Source organism: Ostrea edulis, chromosome 1, assembly GCF_947568905.1.
Source record: "Ostrea edulis chromosome 1, xbOstEdul1.1, whole genome shotgun sequence".
Lineage (NCBI taxonomy): Eukaryota > Metazoa > Mollusca > Bivalvia > Ostreida > Ostreidae > Ostrea > Ostrea edulis.
Genome location: NC_079164.1, coordinates 92118059 through 92144190, shown reverse-complemented (window position 1 = coordinate 92144190; position 26132 = coordinate 92118059). Strand labels below are relative to the sequence as shown.

General features: G+C 34.6%; 2 protein-coding genes across 5 annotated transcripts in view; one reads left to right on the top strand and one right to left on the bottom strand.

Annotated features, from left to right (window-relative positions):
- The first annotated feature begins 2773 nt into the window (after positions 1-2773).
- On the top strand, positions 2774-18180 carry LOC125674202 (sodium/myo-inositol cotransporter-like). Of its 3 annotated transcripts, none has more exons than XM_048911303.2 (17): positions 2774-3505; positions 6026-6097; positions 6476-6619; positions 6788-6859; positions 6953-7057; positions 7695-7754; positions 7971-8075; positions 8222-8327; positions 12488-12568; positions 13564-13775; positions 14233-14368; positions 14831-14938; positions 15069-15219; positions 15593-15761; positions 15974-16192; positions 16464-16686; positions 16852-18180. In XM_048911303.2, exons 3-17 carry the CDS (start codon positions 6488-6490, stop codon positions 17070-17072), a joined length of 2100 nt encoding a protein of 699 aa, XP_048767260.2. In that variant the 5' UTR covers positions 2774-3505; positions 6026-6097; positions 6476-6487; the 3' UTR covers positions 17073-18180. The 3 variants fall into 3 exon arrangements, with proteins under 3 accessions (XP_048767260.2, XP_056021997.1, XP_056022002.1); XM_056166022.1 differs by lacking the exon at positions 2774-3505 and adding an exon at positions 3563-4028; XM_056166027.1 differs by lacking the exon at positions 2774-3505 and adding an exon at positions 5005-5224.
- Positions 17477-26132, bottom strand: part of LOC125674265 (putative ferric-chelate reductase 1) — a 22756-nt gene continuing 14100 nt past the window's right edge. Inside the window, exons 2-4 of one of the 2 annotated variants that reach the window (XM_048911396.2) lie at positions 19736-19994; positions 18911-18987; positions 17477-18061 (exon numbers count right to left, since the gene is read on the bottom strand). In XM_048911396.2, the coding sequence (XP_048767353.1) occupies positions 17919-18061; positions 18911-18987; positions 19736-19994 (479 nt within the window). In that variant the 3' untranslated portion in view covers positions 17477-17918. The remainder of the gene's footprint in view (positions 18062-18910; positions 18988-19735; positions 19995-26132) is intronic. The other variant, XM_048911401.2, reaches the window with a different exon arrangement.

The window sequence follows — 26132 nt, the reverse complement described above, 5'->3', positions numbered from 1 at the left end:
ACAATCGGTATGAAACACGTCAAACAGCATTTGACCCAGTGATAGGTTGTATTGGCAAACTAGATCGTTATAACGACCATAGAATTTGCGAAATGCTGACTTTGAACGAGACTGTTGAAACCCCTGCACCATTAACTTGTTTGTCAGTAGCCTGCCTCGATTTATATACTGACCATTCGCAGAACAGGATCTTGAGTATCGAATTAGATGAGAGATATAAACACCATATGCAGGTGATAATGGAATATTGCTACATAAATATGGGAAATTGACGACGGAGAAGCTGAAATCACCCTGTATGCCATAAAGCTGAGTTGTTAGTTTGCCGTTAATATCTACTTTCAATGAAATATCTTAGAATGAAGCAGAAGTGAACGACTCTGTGGTGTTTTTTATTTCGAGTTCACAGGGATATATAGAATCGACATGTGAATGAAAATTATCATTGTTAATAGATAATACGTCGTCGATATATCTAAATGTCGAATTGAAGGCCACAGCAATTTTTTCTTCTCACATAGAAGTTTTTGAATAAACTATGGCCATAATAATGATCTGATTTAAAAATACTTCTCATTAGGTTGAATGCTGTCTGGCATGTTTCATACCAATTGTTAGGCCGTATTTTGACTACGAATTACTCCGTTTACCTGATCAAGATAGAGGGCTCACGATGGGTGTAACTGATCAACAGGGGATGCTCACTTCTCCTAGGCACCTGACCCACCTCTGGTATGTCCAGGATCTGTGTTTGCCCTACTCTGAATTTATTTCATATTCTTTATTGGATTTATGAAATTGATCACTGGTCGTTATCTTCCCATTTTTATTCTTCAGATAAGTGGCCCTATTAAAGTTTCGAGGACCGTTAGTAAAGGCATATCATACAGTTATAAAACTTAATGAATGATACCTGTAAGAATGTATTGAAACAGAGCCGCCTGAAATATTGCAACTGGCCAAATTTTGGACCAAATGTACATATATAGTTTTCGATGAAAAAATTTACACGGTTTAATTTTTTAATCTTCAAAAAAGCAAATTTCTTTACATTGAACACCCTGATTATTTGAGCTCGACACTCAGGTGTCCTGCTGAGGTAACAACACTGAGACAAGAACAGTCCCTGAAAGGAAAACTCGGTTTGAACACTGTTAAACGTTATTTTGACATATCTTCAGCATTCATTTAACATCGAAGTTTTCAAATTTTCAAGGTAATAAACTGGAGCGCCTCTTGGGACATCTGTCAATATCTTGTACGTTCTCGTGTAGAGTAAAAACGGGGCCTCCATGATGTTTTCAGTCTTACAACGCTTACTTGTTGTTTCCATTGTCATTTTCGAAAGGCCATCTTCACCTATCACTTCAGGATTGATCTCAGTTGACAGAAATCTCAAGAAAAAACTCACGAAAAGACCGGATAAAATGTACGTCGTTCTATAAAATCGTGTTTGTCCAATGTAGCGCCAAGACAACGGACATGACATTGAAAGACTTAAAAAAGAAATAGATCGACGAACTGCAGTAACCACAGTGAATGAAAGGTTAAGATAGCGAATAGTGATCAATCTCATAACTCCTATAAAAGGTGAAGATAACGAACAGTGATCAATCTCATCACTCCTATAAAGATGAAGATAACGAACAGTGATCAATCTCATAACTCATATAAAGATGAAGATAACGAACAGTGATCAATCTCATAACTCCTAAAAGCATTACAAAGTAGATAGTTGGGCAAAGACGGACCCCTGGACACACCAGAGGTGGGATCAGGTGCCTAGGAGGCGTAAGCATCCCCTGTCGACCGGCCACACCTGCCGTACGTGAGCCCTATATCCTGATCAGGTAATTATATAAAAAGTGAATATATTTCTTCAAGCAAATTCTAGTTCGTCTTTCGACTGAAAACACTCATAACTCGACAGAACAAACTTCAACAAACAAAAATAATAGTAATGGCAACAAACGTCGCCCATTGTTAGCAAAAAGACGAGTCTCCAATTTGTTTATGTGTAGACTGTATACTTGTTAAACGTACAAAAGGTTAATACTACGACTGGTTGCTGCGATTTTGAGCTGGATCAAGTAAGTGGTGGATTCTTGGTGGATTGGGCAAGAATTAAACCAACAACACATGCTTTGCTGTCCCTGAAATGGATTAAGAAAAACATCAGGAGGTAGTATTCATCCCATGTTGAGATCTCAGGCAATAGTTAAAGCTGAGGAAAGTTATCTGAAAATATAATTGATAATTACCCAACATCATAGGTAACAGTGCTTGTCCATAAAATATTGATTGCTGTTTTAAGGAGGTGCAATTAATCCGCTGCTGCGAGTACATGTCGTACAGTTCTGCAACATGGGACATATACATGTACTAGTATTTTGGAATGTGTAATTTCTAAAGATAAAGAAACGTAGGGATCTCTGATGACAATGCAGAAGGAATGACAACAAGCAGACGTTGTTTCTAGTTCTCTGGGTTCTTTTTTATATATATATATATATATATATATATATATATATATAATAACCAGATTTCTAATGGAAATTGTAGTTTTTGTGATAAAGTGTTGAACAGGAGACGACGAATGAAACAAGTGTTACATCCAAGTTTCTTTATAATAAATAATCACAATCTCCTCCTGTGTAATATTTTTGTTAACATCCAATGGTCTTGGTCTTTGTCCAGCATACATCGTCTTGACATTTTGGATATTGAGTAAATTGCTTAGAGCAAAAGATGCAGTTTCTGGGTTTATCCAATCCTGAAAAAAAAAAATACAACTCACTGCAGCACAATATGAATTTATGTTTGCTTGAACACTCAGTTTCGTTACAAACAAAATTTCCATTGCTAGATTTCAGGAATCATTTGAAAGCTGCAGAATATCCAAGTAAAATACATCATCTACGATAGGTTGTCTTAGTTGACTAACTGACGATATATTTCATTACTTTCTTACCTTGACCTATAAATACGTACGCCGGTACAATTAATGCAGACTTGTTCGTCGTTTCTCTCTAACCCACCTGTAACTTGAATGAACTCCATTTCTTTTCTCCAAAAAACAGAGACCACTTCACATTACAAAGTATAATTACTTAAACACTAGAATACTTTCACACATTATCTCAAAGATTTGAAGAGAATGTAATTAAAACATGGGCAATAAATAATTTTTTTTTTTAAACCAACTCAGTCTCCTACAATAAAAATTAATTAACTACAAGACTATTTTTATGTAATGAAAGTTAAATCTAGAAGCATGGATAATTGCTGACCACACTGAATGAAGGGTACATGGGAGAGAGGCAGGTGGAGAGTCTGCTGGAGACATCGAAATTTGAGGATAATAAACAATGCATAAATTTTCTAGACTGTTCTAGACCTCCTGTTTACATTGAATTTGTATTGAAACGATACGCTCCACTTCATTTCACGTAAATACAGGACGAACAGGAGACATTGACTAGACACAGAATCTGCGACAAGGAAGGTAAGATTCTTGCCATTCTTTATAAAGTGTGCATGTTACAGTGTTGTCAGACAGGTACTACTGTAATGGGATGCATGTAACTTTCACTAAGAAGTAGCAGGAGGGATAGCTACATGCATGTATAATTTGAGGAAAATATGCAAATATCGGCAATTTATACGCGACTTTCTCTGAAAAAATTGAGTATTTTGACACACGGTTTCATCACGATGCATTACTAGTCTATATGTGTCCTTTTTTAAAATAATACTTTAATTTATAAATGCATATGCCCATAATTTATAACTAATATTTCGAAGAAGAAAAAGTGCTGCATTACGAAAAAAACTGGTTTATATGATAAAAATCATGTGAGAGCATTCATCAAAAGCGTCTCGATTGATTCGTCATTGCCACTTTGAATGTCATCCACAAGAGTAGCTATTTCAAGATACACAGGTATCCACAAAAAGGAGAAAAGATTTATCTTCAGAGACTTCCGCTCCTAATTGCCCTTCACTATTCAGAAAGCAGTTGAGAACAGGTAGGCACCATTTGCATCGAAAAAACATTTTCACAAACGATTACTAGAAAATATTGTCCTTCTTTAAAACATTAACAATATACTTATATTTTTTCCAATAAAATCGAAAGATTTAGATACAAACTTGAAATCTGCCCAGATTGTGAGGTGTATCCTGGGTACATTTACGTTTTGCCAGATTTTGAGGTGGATCCTGGATATATCAAAACTTTTAAAGATATATGTATAAAGGATGGAAAATTCAAATTGGATATTATTCTTTACAAGTAACTGTTAAATTTATAATAGATGATAAATAAAAAAAATTCAGCAGATCTTTATCCTTATTTACTCCCCAATACCCGAAAAAGATCAATGGACGGTGTAGTTAAAAAAAAAAAGAACGTGTACACGATTTTTCAGACTCTTTGAAACACATGAAAAAATCTTTTAAGTAAGGATGTTGAAACTCGAGTATTTGTAAACATTTTCTTGTTGAACTAAACATCTCGTATATATTTATTTTTCAACTAAATCAATAAAAGCAGTCGTTTTAACACCTCACCGAGGACCCAGAAAAGTCATTTAAAGTAAATTTAGTATCTATTACTGCCAGGATCCAGGGTTTAACCCACTTTTGATAAACTAGGTTGTTTTATCCACTGTTAGTAAAGGACTTTGCATATATGAGAAAAGCATTTTCTTTACCTCCAATTTTATATCTTTTAAAGAAAGACTAAATCTTTTGTAATTTCATGAAAGAGACGACCACATAACTTGTCTCCAATAGTTACAGTCATTTGAAGAACATGATATCAAATATGATGCAATATCTAAATTTTGAAATATTGACGTCTGCAATTTCTTCTTCAGAAAATAGATTTGGACAAATTTGCTATTTATAGTGAATCTATGGCATGAATATGGAGTTTGTTCAGGCCTGAGCTCAATACTTCCTGAAAGAACACCTGCTTGAAAAAAAAAAGATTTAATTAAAAGTCGCCGATAAAGTACACAGTCACGTGATACAGAGTGGTATAACTATCATGCAATTATGATTTTAAAACTTGAATAAGTTTACTTACAATATCATTTAGTCCAATTCACCGAACGAGGTGGTATAAAAAAAATTCTACGCAAAATCTGAAAATATATTTGAAAATTACGTTAATGATAAGGAAATGTACCTTTCCTCCTCTCAAGATGTTGATAAAGTCGTAAGTAAATGCGTCTTAGATACCGGTCGACAGGGGATGCTTACTCCTCCTAGGCACCTGATCCCACCTCTGGTGTGTCCAGGGGTCCGTGTTTGCCCAACTATCTATTTTGTATTGCTAATAGGAGTTATGAGCTTCATTACTGTTTGATATCTTCACCTTTCATAAACATGAAAAAGGTGAAGATAACGAACAGAGGCCAATCTCATAAATCCTATAGAGAATGCAAAACTAAGAGCAGGACAAACACAAACCCCTGGACACATAGAAGTGGGATAAGTGTCTAGGAGGAGTAAGCATCCCCTGTCGACCGGTCACACCCACCATGAACCCCACATCTTGATCGGATAAATGGAGTGATCCATTGTCAAAATCAGCATGTAAAGAACGACCTAACAGTTGGTATGAACTGATAGCATTCGACTTAATAACAGGTTGTACAAATGTATTTGCAATTAAGATCATTATAACGACCATGGAATTGGTGAAATGCTGACTTTAAACGACTGTTGAAACTCCTGTGACATGAATTTCCGTGAAGAGACGATGTATATACATGTGATAATGAAATATTGCTGCATAAATATGAGAAGTTGAAGATGGGTGAAATGTTCAAAGTCATTCTGTCTGTCAGAAAGTTGAGTTGTTAATTTACCGTTCACGTCTATAGATGTTCAATAAAATATCTAGATATGAAACAAATATAGAGGACTCTGTGGTGTATCTTATTTCCAGTGTAAGTATGAAATTTATTTATCATAAGAGAGGGATTGCAAAATAACACTCATGATTCTGTTTCAGGTGCATTCAAAATAAAGTTGAAATACGACGGAGTTTTAAAGACGAAATTTTAACAAAGGATCCTTGTGCCAAGTAATCATTAACATTACATAACTTCATTCAAATTCTTAAGAATAGTTGAATGACCTCGAAGTAAATGTAGAAAAGATCTAACAGTCGAGAGGTATTGAATGGAAGATTGATAGTTTGCGATTTATCTGGGGATCGAAGCATGGAAAGAAGGCATTGAAGACCCAAATAGAAGTTTGTAATTTGTAGTTCGGCTCGTCTTAACAGTACATGCATATTATTCAGAATCAAACTAACGGGCTAACATATATTTTGATATTTAAGCACAATAAAGCACTTTTTCTTGTTTGGTCGTCATGCATCGACCTCATTGTTGGTTGTAATTTTGAATGTTATCGACATTTGTCAAAGGTATATTATATAATTCTATGATTTTCATAGGAGCGAAAAATCATGGGGGATAAAAGTACAGCGTATTATAACTTCAAGGCTAACTACAACCTCCACGCGGAGAGCGGTTTGAGTGGGGGTGACATTGGAGTGGTCGTTGCATATTTCATCGTCATTGTCATCGTCGGTGTGTTCGTAAGTATCAATAAAAATGTACATAAGTAAACGTAAAGCTAAAAATAAAAAAATAAAAAGATGACAAAATTTTTTAAAAGCTTTAACTTTGTGGTGTTGCTGTACCAACTCTTCAAGAAATATATAATATGACACAAACAATTACGTGTATAACTTTGTCATCGGTAGGCAATGTACAAGGCAAACAGACAGACAGTCGGGGGTTACTTCCTGGCAGGGAGGTCCATGCTGTGGTTACCTGTAAGTACGTCATCATTGCGGAAGAATCATTTTCACTAATATCTGTAAACTTATCGTAAGTTTAAGAACAAATGAATAATGCCTTGTCTCCAGGTTGGTGCCTCGCTGTTTGTAAGTAACATTGGAACGGAGCACTTCATAGGATTGGCCGGATCTGGAGCCGGAAATGGAATCAGCGTCGGTGCTTGGGAATTCAATGTATGTTTAGCTTATTCCTATCTTCTGCTTACAGAGAAAGACAAACTTGAAATCTTACGTCGATCTAGCAATACCACAACATCTCATTGAAAATTTGCTGCTGAGAAATAACTTTTATTCGCACTCAAAATATCTTGCAAATTCAAAATAGAAACTTGATTGCTTGATTATTGTTTAACGTCCCTCTCGAGAATATTTCACTCATATGGAGACGTCACCATTGCCGGTGAAGGGCTGCAAAATTTAGGCCTATGCTCGTCGCTTATGGCCATTGAGCAGGGAGGGAACTTTATCGTGCCACACCTGCTGTGACACGGGACTTCGCTTTTTGGGATCTCATCCGAAGGACCGCCCCATTTAGTCGCCTTTTATGACAAGCAAGGGGGTACTGAGGACCTATTCTAACCCGGATCCCCACGAGTAGACGTACAAACTTTTACAAGTTTGTCTATTCCACACTTATCTTTATATATTGAATTTTAATTAGACCTAAGTTTTGTGATTTTGTTCAATTTTTTTTGGGGGGGGGGATTTATTTGTTTGGTAAAAGTGTTTCTGAAATGCTTATTTCTTTCGAATAATGATTTCTACTTTACTGTTAAACTGATGTTATATTTTTCTGTTATTTTTTCACAAGGCAATATTGCTGCTTCAATTACTGGGTTGGATTTTCATACCTGTGTACATAGCTTGTGGGGTAGGTATTTTATTGGTGTTGTTTTAATTGTTTGTTTTTTTAGTTGTTGTTTTTTTTTTTTTTACATGAAGTGCATTAAAAATCTAAAGTTAAGGTCACTCTCCATTTTGTATTCTTCATAGGATTTATGAGATTGGTCACTGTTCGTTATCTTCACCTTATTTAAAACAAAAAAGCTAACTAACTTTTTTTTCCAAATATGACTTGATTTGACAGACGTACACGATGCCTCAGTATTTGTCCAAGCGATTTGGCGGGAAGCGGCTCCGGGTCTACTTCGCAGTCCTTTCGCTTATTCTTTACATATTTACGAAATGTTCGGTAAATATAAGTTTCAAACTTTTGAACGTTTTGTAATTTGGAGTAAAATCTTAACGTGATTTTTTTTTTCTTAAACTGTTTTTGAATTACTACCTATGTTGAAGATTGTGCTTTTCATTAATTCCATTTCATTTGGTTTTCTTTAGGGAGATCTTTTTACCGGCGCACTTTTTATTCAACAGTCATTAAGATGGGACTTGTACCTCTGTATCTTCATTCTCGTTTTTATCACAGGCCTGATGACTATAACAGGTATCGCTATACATACTTACAATACAGGGACCTGATACGATAACCAGCATAAACCATTATCAAGTGAGCACTGTCAGCATTACTAGCCTTGTCAAAAAGAAAAATCGACGATCATAGTATTCAAATAAGCTTTTACTAGATTTCAGATGATATTGAAATTGTAATATTATACATGTGCATAGAATGAAACAAAAGATTTTGATATTTTGTTAAACATGCTAAGCAGAAACAAATCTACACCCAGTATTTCCTACAAATAGACTTCTATTATTGCATTCAACAATTGATTACGAACAAACCTTGCAGTGTTCTTGGCACACTGATTTGACTGCGGATAACTCCGTTTACCTGATCAGGATATGGGGCTCACGGCGGGTGTGACCGGTCAACAGGGGATGCTTACTCCTCCTAGGCACCTGATCCCACCTCTGGTGTGTCCAGGGGTCCGTGTTTGCCCAACTATCTATTTTGTATTGCTTATAGGAGTTATGAGATTGATCACTGTTCGTTATCTTCACCTTGCATTTAACCATCGAGTTTGTATCTCTGCTGGTGGACAGTTTGTCCCCGAAGATACTTGTCGCTCGATATATGTTCCTTCATGAATATACACAATAACGAAACAATACTGGCTGACACGTCGCCCAGTATAAAAAGGTGTCACTCTGTGGAGTCTATAAGGGACACAGACTCCTACAGATCGGTTGGTGTCCCTCGGATTATCCTTCGAGATATCAAAGATTTGTCGTATGTACAATCGTCAGATTGTCAGCTTTGGTACAGAAACCAAAATTCTTACACCCAAATTAAAGACTGTTATGTTCCTTTAAGAGATATATTTGATAATTTCTTTTCAGACCCCATTTGTTCAACTTCAAAATGTTCTGCAAAAAATTGCAAGACTTGTGATATACTGATCACGAAGAATTCATTTAATAGTAATCTAACTGGACGTAGTTTCTGTACCAAAACGTTTGATAATCTGACTTGTAAATCTTCTAACGTTGTCTACGCCATTGAGTGTAACCTGTGTGGCTTAATTTATGTGGGAGAAACCAAGGGTTCACTTAATAAAAAAAATATCGGGGAACGGATTTCAAATTAATAATGGTGGTAACCAACTTCTTTACAAGCTTTTTAATGCACCGGACCACTCCATCTTGTCCATGAGGGTAAGGATTTTAGAAGAAAAAATACCATCACACAAACAATCCTACATTAAGCACCCCTTTTCGTAGACAACGAGAAGATCACTGGATCAGGACCCTAGGCACCGCTTTTCCATATGGATGCAATGATAATGTATATAATGTGGGAAATTCGACTAGTCCCCAAGGAAATAACGTGAATGTGATCACCCAAAGACGGAAATGCAGTCATGGACATCGTTCATATAAAAGACCAAGTATAAATGATGTCACGTTTGATTCACTTTTCCCTTACGTCAACAGACAATTAGGTCCACATCATATTCGTACAAAACTTTACTCTATTCCATTGAGAGTTTTACACACGTTATTTGAAGAAGCTATTTCTAGTCTATACTTGGATTTTTCAACACCTGAATATAGACTGAACTCTATGATTATGGATGTTGCCTACCATAGGCTCTATAAACCAGCACGGACCATGGATGATATTCCTTCCAAATCATGCCGCCAGTTCCTTAAGCTCAAATTTAGAAACAAAGGAATAGATGCCGTCAACATAAGCAATATTCTTCGTCATAAAAGGGTTCAGTCGCGTATTCCAACTTATTTCAAGTTCAAGTCTACACCCTGTATTTCCTACAGCTATACTTCTACTATTACATCCAAACTTTTTAATTATAAACAAACTTTGCAGTGCTTAGATATAGACCATCTTATACGTAATCCACCAACATGTTCTTGTTCTTCATCTTCTTTCAACTATAGTCCAGCTGGACATGCCATTACTGGTGATGTTGATATAGTTGAAAATGAGGACCTCAAATCACTTATTCTTAAAGGTCCTAAAAGAGAGAACCTCGGTCTTTTAATTGGCGACAGAACTTCATCTCTATTATGAGTTCTGTCGAAGATTATGCCAGACGATGGGCTAAATATGAAAAAGAAGAACTTGATACATTGTCAGAATGGGTTAAAAGCATAAGAGGGATATTAAACTCCCGCATTAGACACATGAAAACAAAAGTACGTACCATCTATCCTTCTGTGTTTAGTAAACCAGAAGTAATAAAAGAATTAGATATGTTACATGAGGAATATGTTTTGGTTCCAGCTGACAAAGCTAGTTACAACATTGTCTTTGTTTGTAAGGCTCATTATTACAACTGTATTTTAAACGAACTTGGCATTAATTCCACTTTTGGTAATCATACTTATACTCCAACTGCCCTTTCAAAAGATGAAATTCTTCAAAACCATGCTTCAGTTTTAGACACATTTAATATTCCAGTCAATGGGTCGAATGAATATGAGTTACCGTACCTATACTGGATTCCTAAACTACATAAAAACTCTTACAAACAAAGATACATTGCTGGATCCAGTAAGTGCTCTACCAAGCCCCTATCTTTGCTCCTCATGAAAATGTTAACAGCTGTGAAGGAGAAACTTCAAACTTACTGTGCGACTACATATGCCAGAAGTGGTGTTAATCAAATGTGGATTCTAAGAAATTCTAAAGAACTTTTAGTAAACTTGAAATCGCAGAATTTTCCCCAAATCAATAACATTAAAACCTATGAATTTTCAACACTATACACGACCATTCCTCACGATGAATTAAAGACTAGACTTTTTGACATCATAGACAGTTGCTTCTTCAACAAAAACGGAAAACGGAAATATTCATATATAGTGATCAGTCATTCAAAAACATACTTTGTTAAACACCACTCTGATTCCACGCACAAGTACTCTGACGTTGAAATAAAAAATATGCTAGAGTTCCCCATTGACAATATATTCGTGGTCTTTGGTGATCAGGTCTTCCAACAGTCTGTTGGAATTCCCATGGGCACGAATTGTGCTCCTTTGTTAGCTGACCTGTTTTTATATTCATATGAAGCAGAATTTATTCAAAATCTTCTACGTGAGAAGAAAAAATCTCTCGCTGTGGCCTTCAATTCCACTTTTAGATATATCGATGACGTATTGTCCATTAACAATGATAGCTTTCATTCATATGTCGATTTGATATATCCCTGTTAGCTCGAAATAAAGGACACCACAGAGTCGTCCACTTCTGCTTCATACTTAGATATTTTATTGAAAGTAGACATTAACGGCAAACTGACAACTCAACTGTATGACAAACGGGATAATTTCAGCTTCTCCATCGTCAACTTCCCATATTTATGTAGCAATATTCCATTATCACCTGCATATGGTGTTTATACATGTATATCTCAACTGATTCGATATGCAAGAGCTTGTTCTGCGTATAGTCAGTTTTTAAATCGAGGTAAGCTACTGAAAAACAAGTTGATGGTACAGGGATTTCAACAGTCTCGATTGAAGTCAGCATTTCGCAAATTCTATTGTCGTTATAACGCCCTACTTCGTCAGTACAACCTCGCATTGGGTCAAATGCTGTCTGACGTGTTTCATGCCGATTGCTAAGCCGTTCTTGGCACACTGATTTTGACTGCGGATGGCTCCGTTTACCTGATCAGGATATAGGGATCACGGCGGGTGTGACCGGTCAACAGGGGATGCTTACTCCTCCTAGGCACCTGATCCCACCTCTGGTGTGTCCAGGGGTCCGTGTTTGCCCAACTATCTATTTATATATAGCATTAACCCAAATCTCGTAAAAGTACTGCAGTATTTAAACAGCATGGGAGCAGGATATCTAGCTCTCACGTTCAAATGATTTAAAACCGGCATCATTCCTGTAACAGAATGAAATATCTATACTGCATATGATGTTTTATTAATTCATTATTAGTAGTTTTTGTTTGAATTCGATTTCTGTGCCTGTTTTATGTAATAAACGTGAAATAGGACGGTAGAACAGAGAAAATAGCTATTCTCTCTCATCTAAACGTTCCACATTTTTGACTCTCTTAAATCATATTTTTCTCTTGGTCTTGTTCAATCCGGTAAACAGAAAGAAGTTTTTGAGAATATGAAATTTTCATGGACCTTCATATTTGTTTTTTACTGTTGCAGGTGGCCTTACTGCGGTCATCTACACTGATACCATGCAAGCCTTCCTAATGGTAGGAGGTGGACTGACTCTCATGGGACTAGGTAGTAAACAAGTTGGAATCATTAGATTTTGTGGGAGCTCAATTTTCGTGGATTTTGTGAATCCCCGTATCTCATGAAATTCAAATCACAATGATATACACAATTCATGCAATGTTTCAACTTACATAAACCTTTTCAACGAAATTGTAGAAGTTCATATTCTACGAGAATTGACCCTACGAATTCAAGTGAATCCACAGTAAAAGAATAATGTGAACCAAAAAAAAAGCACCATTTAAAATGATACAAATCAAGATGATTTCAACCATATTTTAAGAATTGTTTGTAATTGTTTAGCATTGTACATGTATATATAATTTATAAGCTGGACAGGGCTGAATAGAGTAAGATATGTGAATATCAGTGTGCTTTGGTCGATGGACGAACACTTTCCCCAAAATGACTTACAAATTCCATGACAAATTACACATATGATAATTACTAATAGTATTAGATAAATTCCACCCTAATATGTGAATATTCAAGAAGTGATTTGTATTAATGGATATCATTGAAGTGTCAAATGAAATAACACAAAAGTTTAAAAGAACATGTCATTTATCATCATAATAAAAAATTAACGTAATAAAGCAAGTTCAAACATATGACGTAATAGACCAAAATATACAAAATTAATTGACTGGGACAGCCTAATACAAATCTTCACCATGGAAAATCTTGGCTTCTATATTTATTATACAAGGAAAACAAAAGAAATGGAATTCTAATTGGATCCTGCAAAATACACCCAAATCCGTAGCTTTCAACATTTTAAAGTTTGAATGTCAAAAAACACCTTCATTTGAATGTTCGAAAATGATTAAAACCTTGAAACAATCTTAATGGAGGTCAAATTTTAACCCAAAAAAACTTTTGGAAAGTTATTTCTTGGACGTTTTTAGACATGATTAATGAATACCAAGCTTTAAGTAGTTTACAGCATGTAATCTCATTATTCGAATCAAGAATTTGAATGGAATATTTTAACTAACTAGCTTTTAAGGATGTTGGTGGGTATGATGGCTTAGTCAAAGGATATGAACAAGCTATGACGAACGAATCATTTCGAATTCCTAATGCTACCTGCCACCTACCGGACAAAAACGCTTTCCGGATGTTGAGAGAAGCAGACGATGACTATATGCCATGGGCGGGGTTCTTGCTGGGTCAGACACCGGGATCTATATGGTACTGGTGTGCAGATCAGGTAATACAATGGTATAAACTCATCATGATCTCTCAGAACGGTCTTAAATAGTATAGAGGTCAAAATGTTTTATTCTCATCGAATGATAAATGCCGTTAGCGTGCTTTGGTCGGCGGACCGATACGTTCCCCAAAATGACTTAATTCTATTCATTTCATCTATTCACTCAAACCATTCACAATAGTACATCAGGTACATATATATGATTTTATAATTATATAAACTTACAAATTCCATGACACACCTATAATGATTAGTAAATACTAATAGTATTAGACATTTCATTCTACATGTTTAGATAAAACCCATTAAAGAAATTCGAAATTGTTGATGTCAACATTAACTTAACATTATCTTTTTAAAAAGTAAGAAAGCATTTAGTATTACTGATATTACACTTAATAGTGGATATAAAGGAATTCCTGATAATGAATTTGCTTTACTTCTTTCACAACAGGTTATTGTTCAAAGGTTACTTGCTGCAAAAAGCATTTCTCACGCCAAAGGAGCTACACTGATGGCGGGATTCATCAAAATTCTGCCCCTGTTTATGATGGTAATGCCTGGCATGATCAGCAGAATCAAATACCCAGGTACTGTGGGAAAAGTCAAAATCAAATGTCTACATATTTCTGATAAAATATCCATCACTGAGGGTGTTTCAAATACAAAATAACTTTGGGGTGGTTTTTTTTGGAATGCCTAAAAATTAAAAGAAATCAAATCTCATCAATGTTGAATCTATTTGAGTGTAGAATCACGTGATACTCATTACAATGTTGAATCTATTGAGTGTAGAATCACGTGATACTCATTACAATGTTGAATCTATTTGAGTGTAAAATCACGTGATACTCATTACAATGTTGAATCTATTTGAGTGTAGAATCACGTGATACTCATTACAATGTTGAATCTATTTGAGTGTAGAATCACGTGATACTCATTACAATGTTGAATCTATTTGAGTGTAGAATCACGTAATACTCATTACATTGTTGAATCTATTTGAGTGTAGAATCACGTGATACTCATTACATTGAATTTCCTTACAGATGAAGTTGCTTGTGTTGACAAAGACATCTGTTACGAAGTTTGCCAATCGTATGCTGGATGTACAAATATTGCCTATCCCAGGCTGGTTCTAGGAATCATGCCTGAAGGTAGAGGACTTAATTGAACATCTCAAAGTAGGAATTTCAGATTCTGATATGGTTTTCTTCTATCACTGTTTGTTATCTTCACCTTTCTCATATATTGAATATTTATGAAGAATACTTCTTCCTTTATCAGGTTTGCGAGGATTAATGATGGCGGTGATGATTGCGGCATTAATGAGTGATCTGGATTCCATTTTTAACAGCGCCTCTACTCTCTTCACTATCGACATCTACAAAAGAATCCGCAAAAGTGCGAGTGTCAGGGAACTCATGATAGTAGGAAGGTACACCTACTGCTTCTCTCTCTCTCTCTCTCTCTCTCTCTCTCTCTCTCTCTCTCTCTCTCTCTCTCTCTCAGAGTAATGATTGCTGGATCTATAAAGCGCCAAAAAAAATATTCTAGAATTTAAATTGAAAATTGTAGAATAAACAGGGTCATACACCTTTAACCCTTACTTGGAATCGTAGTTGTTGTTATTGTTCGAAGGCACTGTACGTACATGTGTATTTCCATATCAAGAAATAGAATTATGCAATATGTTTAAAACTGTATTATCACAAATTTCTGTACCCAAAAATAACATGTGATACAAGGCCCAAATAAAATAAATAAGGAAAATAACTCTGCAAAATTAAACGTATTGATTTACTTTACAGAATTTTTATCGTTGTGATGATTGGGGTGTCTATTGCTTGGGTTCCCATCCTGAAGGAGACACAAGGAGGACAAGTGTTTATCTATATCCAAGAAATAACAAACTACCTTGCACCGCCGTTCGCTGCTGTTTTCTTATTGGCAGTGCTAGTTCCAATGGTCAATGAAAAGGTATTCTACACAACTCGGATTTGCCTCAACGTCAATATGATACTGAAAATAAACTAAAATGTATGTGATAGAGAAACAGAAGTTTAAAGATACTTAAAGCATACAGGGTTCCGTGTTTGCCCTACTCTTAATATTGTATTTTTATAGGATTTACGAGGTTGAACACTGTTATTTTTTCTTTGCTATATTGTGTATCATCCTTTGTTTTATAGGGGGCCTTCTGGTCTTTAATGATTGCTCTGGTAGCGGGTGTTACTAGGATGATACTCGTGTATGTCTACGATGATAGCGGCGACTGTCTCAACCCCGACAACCGTCCAGCAATATTGAAAAACTTCCACTACATGTATTTCTCTTTGTTTATAACACTCATGACGGCAACTTTTGCTATTGCCATCAGTTACTTTACTGGAAGACCAACGGAAGAGCAGGTATAAATTCTTTTTGGATCAAATTAAATCTATCCCTTATAGTATAGTTACAGCGCCGTGATTCATTCACGATCAAACTATGCCTGAAAATATTAATTGATTGATTGTTTATGGTTTTACGCCGTTTTGGGCATTATTTCAGCCATTTCATGGCGGTCCTGAAGATATATGATAACATATGCGCAACCTTTCTAACACTTTGTTATTGATATTGTATTTATTCATACTTTGAAAGTGTTGTCTTCCATGTTGCACGGGGTTTTTTTTTTAGCTCTTTCGAACCACATTTTGGACGAGGCACGCCAAACTTAAAGATGGAGGTCAAGTTCATGATATGGATGGCTTTGACAATATCGGATTGTCTATGCCCGATTTGAATGATTCGCGTGTTATTAATGGGAAAAACGGTCTTCAGGTCTGTTCTGCTGAAAACCTGGACTTGAAGAAGTACAGAGACCCGGAATTAGATAAGCAGCAAAAGGAACAAGATAAAGGTGGATTTTTTAAAAACTCTTTTTAAAATGTAATTTATCACTGAACATAAGATAGACATATGCAGATTATCATTAAGTATATTTACATGACATTGTAGAATACATATTACTGTATCAATATTTTCCGGAACATATGACATGACGTTTTGAATTTTTCTTTTTCAGATGAAAGCTCCTGCAAGGCGTTGCTTTTGAAATATCTATGCGGAGCAGGAAATCAAAGCGAAGAAGAAGACGAGGAACTCAAAAAACATATGGCAAAGGTGGCAGAACTCAAACAAGACAAAGTCGCCCGCATCTGTCTGAACATTGGTCTGGTCCTCATACTGAGTATTGGGGCGTTTCTTTATTTCTTCTGGTCCTTTTGGAGGTACGAACCTCAATAATGATACATTCGTACTAAAAGAAGAACTTTCAGACATCTGTTCGACCCATGCCGGATTACAGACAATTTGCCATTTGTACATACCTTCAATCTACATGTACCAGAATGTGGAGTGACTGTAGTAGTAGTATTCGGCTAGTGTTAGTTATCTGCATAATATTTGTTAACTCTTTCCATACATAACACCTTTTGTTTCATCTGTGATAACCAGATTTAGCGATATTTTAATAAATAGTCTTTTCATATACCCTTATTTTGTTTTACAAATGACCTTTATAGATACTTCTATCCGACAAGTCATGCTTCTTATTAGATAAAGTGTGATGAAATCGCATTAGTGAAATAAAGAGTATCCTATCGTTATTATTGATGCAAGTGATTTGATAGTATATAGTAAAACAAAGTTCTACGACATGACTTTATTGAATATACCAGCACAAACACACTGTACAATACCAAAAGAAGATGAAGAAAAATATGTATGTATATATATATCATAAAAAGGATTCAGAAAAAAATACATCAACCTATTATTTCAAAGCAAAATCTTTCTGGGCTCATCTTGACTGGATTGAAGTACAATAAAAAGGTAAAATTAGGGTATATTTCAAGAGGTAGACTCATCTCTCTCCAGAACCGAAATGAGAAATGCTATAAACTGAAATATTGTCTATTATTTATTGCCCCTCTTTTTATATGTGTGTACAGCAAATGAACCGAAACTCCTCATACTGATCCATACTCAAATGAAAAGTGCTATCGAAAACGTAGCATCAAAATGCTATTTAAAATAAGAGCGACGAGTTCATTCGATAACTGTAGCTGTTGAAAAAGCCGGTTTCTTTGTTCAGCCTTGAGCTTGGAGTCTGTTGGCTCCACGACCACCTCTCTGTTGCAAATTTTGAATGTTTCTAAGAGCACTAAGCACACGTCTTTGCAAAATTTTGCTGTATGGATTAACGTACAGTTGGCATAGAAGTCCTCGATCACCTGTAATAAAAAAACAACAACAAGAATTAGAATCATTTTATAAAGAGTTGAACTGTTAGTGATTGATCACATGCTTTTAATGTCAAAGGTCCGTTTTTTATCAAAAAAGAGAAAGAAACCCCCCCCCCCAACAAATAAAAAGAACAAAAGAAAATTAAAAAAGAATTAAAACACACACCAAACAAAGATTAAACGAAACAAATCAAACACAATTCTTTAAAAAAATGTTTTAAAAACAATTGTTTTCGAAACATTTAACACATGTTAAGATAATGACCAGTGATCAATCTCATAACGCCTACATGTATAAGCAATACAAAATTACGAGTTGGACCAACACGGACCCCTGGACATACCAGAGGTGGGATCAGGTGCCTAGGAGGAGTAAGCATCCCCTGTCGACCGGACCCACCCGCCATGAGCCCTACATCTTGATCAAGTAAATGGAGTAATCCGTAGTCAAAATCAGTGTCTAAAGAACGACCTAACAATTGGTATGAAACATGTAAGACTGTTTTAGGTCCAATGATATATTGGATTGGCAAACTAGATCGTTATTACGATCATAGAATTTGCAAAAAAGCTTACATTAAACGAAACTGTTGAAACTCCTGTAACATCAACCTGATTGTCAGTGGCCTGCCTCGACTTAAAAACTGATCATACGCAGAACAAGCTCTAGCGTTACGAATAGTTTGAGAGACATATATACACCACAAGCAGGTGATAAAAGAATATTGCTACAATATATGGGAATTGATGGTGAAAAAGCTGAAGTCATCCCATTTGTCATAAAGTTGATGTTTGCATTTGTTCTAAGAATCAATAAAATTATAATATTGTTATTACCAACGAATCCGGAAGGCGCAATGACGTCAGATCGTACATCCACCCAGTATTCACTGTAAGCTCTCACAACAGTTGCTCTGTAAGACATGAAGATGAATTTTTATATCATATAGTTCTTCTCATCTTACTGTTCTATAAATAATTTGCAACACCATCTTTATAGCACATATATTAAGGATGGTGATTCCTGGGTATAAAAGTCCTAAACAAAATTACAAAGGAAAAGTCTATAAGCTTATCAATAAACTAGATGGCATTACACTTGAGAATTTTTCAAAGATTTTAAAAGTATCTCTAACTCATCTAATTTTTATAATTCTATCCTGCAATTTTAACAGAAAATACAGGGCCTAAATTGGAATGATGGCGATAGAGAGCTGTAAGTGAAAATTTTTGGGTAGAACCTAAAATGCAGTTTATTCAAACTTTTAAAAAGAATGTTTACTCAGTATCTAGACTTTTCTTTCCGGTATAGATACTGTTTACATCTCATTTGATATTGAATTTCTAAAATATTTGGTATCAGTTTTAAAAGTTTCTTTTTCGTCCGTGATGGAAATAGAAAAAAGCAAAAATGAACCAATTTAAGAAAGGTGTTTATTCTGATTTCCAGGTTTTTCTACTAAAAATTGTTAAATTCTATATCATACAGTTCTAATTATAGAGATTATGTAAAAGTAAAATTCATAAGACTGCGTATCAGGAGAGAACGCAAAGAACATTAAACTAGCAATATGATTTTATAAAATTAAAAAAACTAAATTGTAATTGTCATAATGCTAGTATTAATGATACTACTAGAGGAGCTGAACAACAACTGCTTACACAAACTGGATGTCCCCCAGATTGCATCCTCTTGGAGGTTCCCAATCGAAAGAGATTTCTGTTTTATTGTTATTTCCGGTGTGTGTGATGCCTCCCACTTTGCCTACGGCTGAGCGACATCGGCGAGATTGAGAGTTGGTATCGGCGGGACGGAATGTGCCGTAGGCTGGTCTGTCTCCTCGGTCCAAAGCATAGTTAGCACGGGTGGCCTGGATGAAGAAACCGCGAAAGTAGTCGCCGGGGTCTGCCTTCAGCGTTACTGAAAAAATGAGATCAGTTACAGTCTTGTGATAGAAATTCACTAAACCATGGTAATTAAACATTTATATTTCAACAAAATGATATTTTCAGGGAAAAGCGAGGTAATGTCTCCGATACATTATATACATCTTACCATTAAAAGATTGTCCAACAAAGAAAGATCACAGTTTAAAGTTAACATAACATATGTCAACATTTTTGGCAAGATATAAGAATTTTTATGTATATTTTTTAGATTTATTAATTGAGGATATAAATGCTCTAAAATAAATCTGCAATTACTTTTATTTCTTGTATAATAAATATCTGTGAACTTGTCCATTATCTTAAGTCAACAATATACAGTATACCTCAGAGATAACTGTATAAAAGAGAATTTTAACGAAACAATCATCACCATGACAACTAGTATGTACCTCAGAGATAACTGTATAAAAGAGAATTTTAACGAAACAATCATCACCATGACAACTTGGATTATATATCAAATTTACTGCTTCGTCATTAAATAGATGGCCAAAATATCCACATCATTTTATGCATGAAAGTAACAGATTTATATATCGCTTCAAAGGACCATATTGAAATCTATGATAAAGCGCCAAATATACCTTTCACTACTTTTATTCTTCTTGTAATAAATCTGTAGGAATTGATCATCAACCGACATCAACAACAGTTAAAACGTCTACATACTCTGACTAAATAGTTGATCAAATATTCATAACGAAGAATTCTTTGGCAAAATTGCTGAATTTACATGGGGGAAAAAAGACAAAACAAACAGACTAAACTGTTTAAGAAGTGTAGTTACATTAATTATCATCACTTGCTCGTGTCAACGAAGTCATGAACTGTTTGGGCATTTGAATTACAAAAGCGTTTTGTTTGGTAGCTATAGATTGTCAACTGGCCGTGTGCGACGTTTGGACAGTGATTGATAGTGTCGAACCAGTAACATGTTGTTAAGAAGGCTTGTACGATGCAGAAATGTCACCTACGGTGTTTTACCCTCGGGGTCAAGTGTGCGAACAATTGTTTTGGCGGGTTTGAATTAGGAACACATCGTTATCAAATGCTGCAATTATTCAATCAAGCTCTTTTTGATGAAAAGAGAATAATTCCGAAAATAGTATCCTATATTATTCGATTTGAAAGTTGGTTGAAGTATTTTGATATTTTAAAGTTACGATTAGTGCAATTTATGTTCGACGGGAACAGATAGGTATTTTACACTGCAAGAAGCCTACCTCTTATCATGGACCCGTTGAAGTAGCGCGATGCTGAGGTTGTTATTTCGTATGGACTAGTTGCCATACTCTGTGGGAAAAAAATACCAACATGGGTAGAGTTTATGCGTCTTTGGTGAATCGGAGCCGGGTCCGGACACGAATTATGAGGAGCACCACTGGGAAATCCAACAATCACATTCCATAGCGAAAATGAAAACACCACAAATCCAAAAAGCATGTCTTCTCAGAATAAAAAAAAATTCGTTCGTGTAACTTATTGCCAAGGAAATAAGCATGCAATGTACAGTTAGTTAGGCATTCTTTAATGACATGGCTAACATACTATCGCCAAGACAACAGGTCATAAAATCCCTCTGATTTATGATTCTACCAGAATAGTCGGATTTCTATGACATTCAGCTGTCGGATGGTAGTAATTACTTAAATATCAGCACAAGGTCCAAGTATATATATCCTATTTATCAATTAAAACAAGTGTAATTGCGTGATATTGACAACTTCCTACACAAACACCTGTTGACACGTTGTTTGAGGGAAAGTTACCCTAAGTAGTTATATGTATAATTATTCCCTTAAAGCATGTCTATTGACGTTTAATTTACGTGACCAACGTGTGTATATATATAAGGTATTGTATATTCTTGCTCATTCAATGTGACCACATGAAAAAAAAAGGGTATTATTTTCGTCACTCAATACAATCACGATTTACTGGGGTTCGACAAGGTTGACCACTTAGAGCCTTATCTTTATCATAACAAATACACTGTATGTTTATTCTTAAGGCGTATTTTTTATGAAAATTTTCTAATTCACTAATTATTGATTTTTTAAAAGTTAACAACATGGTTCTGAAAGTAAGATTCTATATAAATTCATTTTAATTGGATATTTATAAATACTAAACTCAGTTAATCATATTTGTAAATTATTTAATCCATAATTTTGTAACTTCCAGATAAATTTAATTGACTTGATATGGTTTTCCTATGACCATGATAACTGTTTCAAATTGTTTTGTTTTTTAAGGTTTGTTATTACTTTCAATGATTGAATGTATTTAAAAAGATAAATGCACATCGTAATTTGAAAATCACAGTAATAGATAAGAATTTTGATCAAATCTTGAATAGAAGGATCTTAACAATTCCTTTATTTAGATACTTATCGTAAAACATTGTACATGCAATAAACACAAAGTCACGACTTATACGTTATAATGAGTGAATTACGCCCCTAGGACTAATGCTATTCAATCAATCCGTTTTATTTTTGGTCATACAAGAACACACGCCCAATGTATAAATGGATGATTTTTTTCTTCATATTTCAGGTTGTGCGCGCGAAATATGTTTAATTCTTGAGTTTAAAGGGACTGATTCACGATTTTACCCAAAATTTTGTTTTTCCCTTTTAATGATCAAAATCTACTGTCTAATGTGTTTGAAAGATTTCACATGAAAATTAAGGTTATACATCATCACAGAAGCTCATTATAGAGAGATTATTATTTGTTTTGTAAACAAAGATTGCGGTATGCTATTGTTTATGAAATTTTCAAAAGGAATGGATATCGATCCAAGTATTATTATATCTTTCACATTTCAAGCATTTTTGGGGTGAAATGTGTCATCTACAAGTGAAAATTTGTGACCATGCAAAATTAAGATGCATTATATTTCAAAATCAATAGTTCATTTGTTTGTTTGTTTACATAAAAAGACTCCAGTCTTTGTTTACATAACACATATTTAAGGCTAAAATATAGCTCTCATTCTTGCATTCTGAAGGTCAAAATTTTGGCTGTCAACAATAAATCAGTTATATTTCTAATGTTTAACATCAAAAATGGAAAATATTTTTATCAAAAATCGTGAACCAGTCCCTTTAATTCAAACCATTTTCTTTCATCCATGTTGGTTTAGCATATGATAATTAAATTGCAAAATATTTGAATTCTACACATCCCTGTCATGGTCTTAACATGGTTGACTTATGTTAAATTTTACTTTACTCGTTAATATAGTTGTATTTTTTCACCTTTAATGTCTTTTATCAATAAATGATATACCACAGATTTAAAAAGTGGTTAAGATAAATGTTAATGACATGTCAAAATTGGTTTACAGCAATGTTGTAAATTAATCTGTCATTCATCGAAAAAAATTTCATACAGTTCTGATAGACCAATTGTAACACAGAGGATTAAATGAATATTCATTTAAAATGCATAGCTAATTTTCTTTTCTACATAATCCAAATTTCTGAAAAATGTGTAAATATATTTCAAAATATTTGTTGCGCCTGATTTTGATCAAGTTATGGATGTAAAAAAAAAAATATTAACCAAATAATCTTTGTTTACATAAGGCAGTCAGATGTGTTATTTGCCTATCTATGCAATGTGGCACCTGTAACGATCAGCATAAAACTGAACATAAACTGGTGAACATAAACTTCAATATACGTCTTCTTTTTTTCAATTGATAGGTCTTTGAAACAGATGTGTTGGTACATGTATCAATATCTAATTGCTTGCCTCTTCTATTTGTAGCAAGATTAATCAATGAATAAAAAGGAGGGGTTGATTGATTGATTATATAATGTTTAACGTCCCACTCGAGAATTTTTCACTCATGGATATGGAGACGTCACCATTTCCGAGGAAGGGCTGCAAAATTTAGGGCTATGCTCAGCGCTTACGGCCTTTGAGCAGAGAGGGATTTTTATCATGCCATACCTGCTGCGGTCTCATCCAAAGGATCGCCCCATTTAGTCGCCTCTTACGACAAGCAAAGGGTACAATAGGTCTCCTATTCTAAATCGGATCCCCAAAAGGAGAGAGAGAGGGGGGGTTACACATTAACGCTTTTTTCTTGGCTCTGCATTTTCAAAAACTTGATAGAAATGAAAGCATGGGTCTATTTTATAGTAGAGACTCTGAGAAGAAGAAACCTGTCCACGATTTTCTAATTGAATATGCATTTTATTTTCCCACTTCTTTGCGAATCTAGCATAGGAGACGCATTTTTATAGTATTTTATATTCAACAACGGGGACAATTAATGTATCTCGTCATCTGAAGAGCTCCAATACGAAACTGTGTGTGGACTGATATTACCGATATAGCAAACGTTTTTCATTTATTGTTTGAAAATACTTTGAACTATACTGTAAGGAGTTCAGATTCAACCTGTTTACAAATTATACATACAGAATCAGTTCCACAATTTGTCAGGAACTTAGTGTTTAACCATGAAACGAAAAGGTGTTGTTTACACTGTAAAGTCTTCAGAAGCAATCGATAGTTATCTATGAAGATATGAAATACTGACGTTGGTGTAAAACTAGGTGTGTTTTAGTAAATGTAAAACTAGGCGTTTTTCTTTTCAATGGGAGATACCTCAAAAACTGTACTAGAAAACCTGGAAACATATAACCTCATAGTATCACTCCCCGTGCTTTTCTGTTCAAACATTAAACATCTTTTTAAAAGAGAAGTATACATATTTTTGAAAAATGACTTTTCTATTGAAATAGTATAAGAAACCAAGTTTTCAACATCTGAACAAGACGTGGTGTGCACAACACTGGGAATATCCAGGAAGAAATAAGCAAGGTCGGTATGTTACCTGTGACCTTAAACCAAACTGATCACCTGCATCGCCCACGATGAAACTAATATATATCATTAATGATATGATTTTACGTAAAATAGCTCAATATCATAATTTTTAGATTGATGTTTAATTATCGAAATTCTACATCTTTTTTAAGGAATTTGAATTAAATCAGCTGGCGATCAAAAATAAGTGCAATATATCTATGCTTTATAAGTCACTTACACACCCCAAAAAATTAATTATAACGTATCTATACATCAATTTTCACTTATTTATAGCATATGGTGTGCTGGTGGAATTTGCATTTGCACTTTAGAGGATTTCAACCGGAAATGACGATATATTGTTCCTTATTGAAATGGAGAATCCATTATGAAATATCATAATTAGTGTATAAATCCAAAATGAATGTTATAGGCCTAATATACAAATCCATAAAACGCATGAGAAAACGTCATTGTATTACATGTGGTACTCTCAAAGTTAGGTAAATGGTAGCAAGATAGATGACGTTCTCCAACGACTTCGACGTTTTTTAAATGCAAAAGCAAAAACTAAAATTGACGCGTTCGGTGGAAAAACCCAATGAAGAAAGAAAAATGACGACTGACGATAAAATACTTCATTCATGATTTCAAGTTATTAAGAAGGGGGTCTAAAATTCGCCGTAAATAATATCCTAGCTTTGTCAAATTAGACGTAAACGGATGAGAAAATCACATATATATTCACAACTGAAGCCCTTGTCATATACTGCTCCTTCTCAACAAAATGTTGGATTCTGGGATATTAACCAAAACTAAATTTTAAAAAAAAATAATGATAATTTTCATAGAAAATGAAAATCTAAAGCAAGTTTTAAAACTTTAGTTCAATTTTATTTAAGAATACACTTAAAATTATCTAATATGATATTTCTTCATTCAATCATTATTATTTTTATTTTTTTTATTTTTTATTTATTTATTTTTTTTTTTTTTTTTTTTTTTTTTGAAATCCTTAGATATTCAGACATTTATATAAAATTCAATCTCAACTTCAGATACGAATTAGACCTTCATATGTACATTGATAAAAATGTATGTCACTTATCATACACCTTAGAATTAGAAGAAGACGTCATTACCAAAAAGGTTTGGTAATCTAATAACCCTTTACCCCAGGTCATAGAGGTCAAACAATACATTTGTCATGTTAGGTATTAGCAGTGCCACTGTCAGCAGAGTTGACGGTCTGGACAGTCTATTGCTATGACGTCGA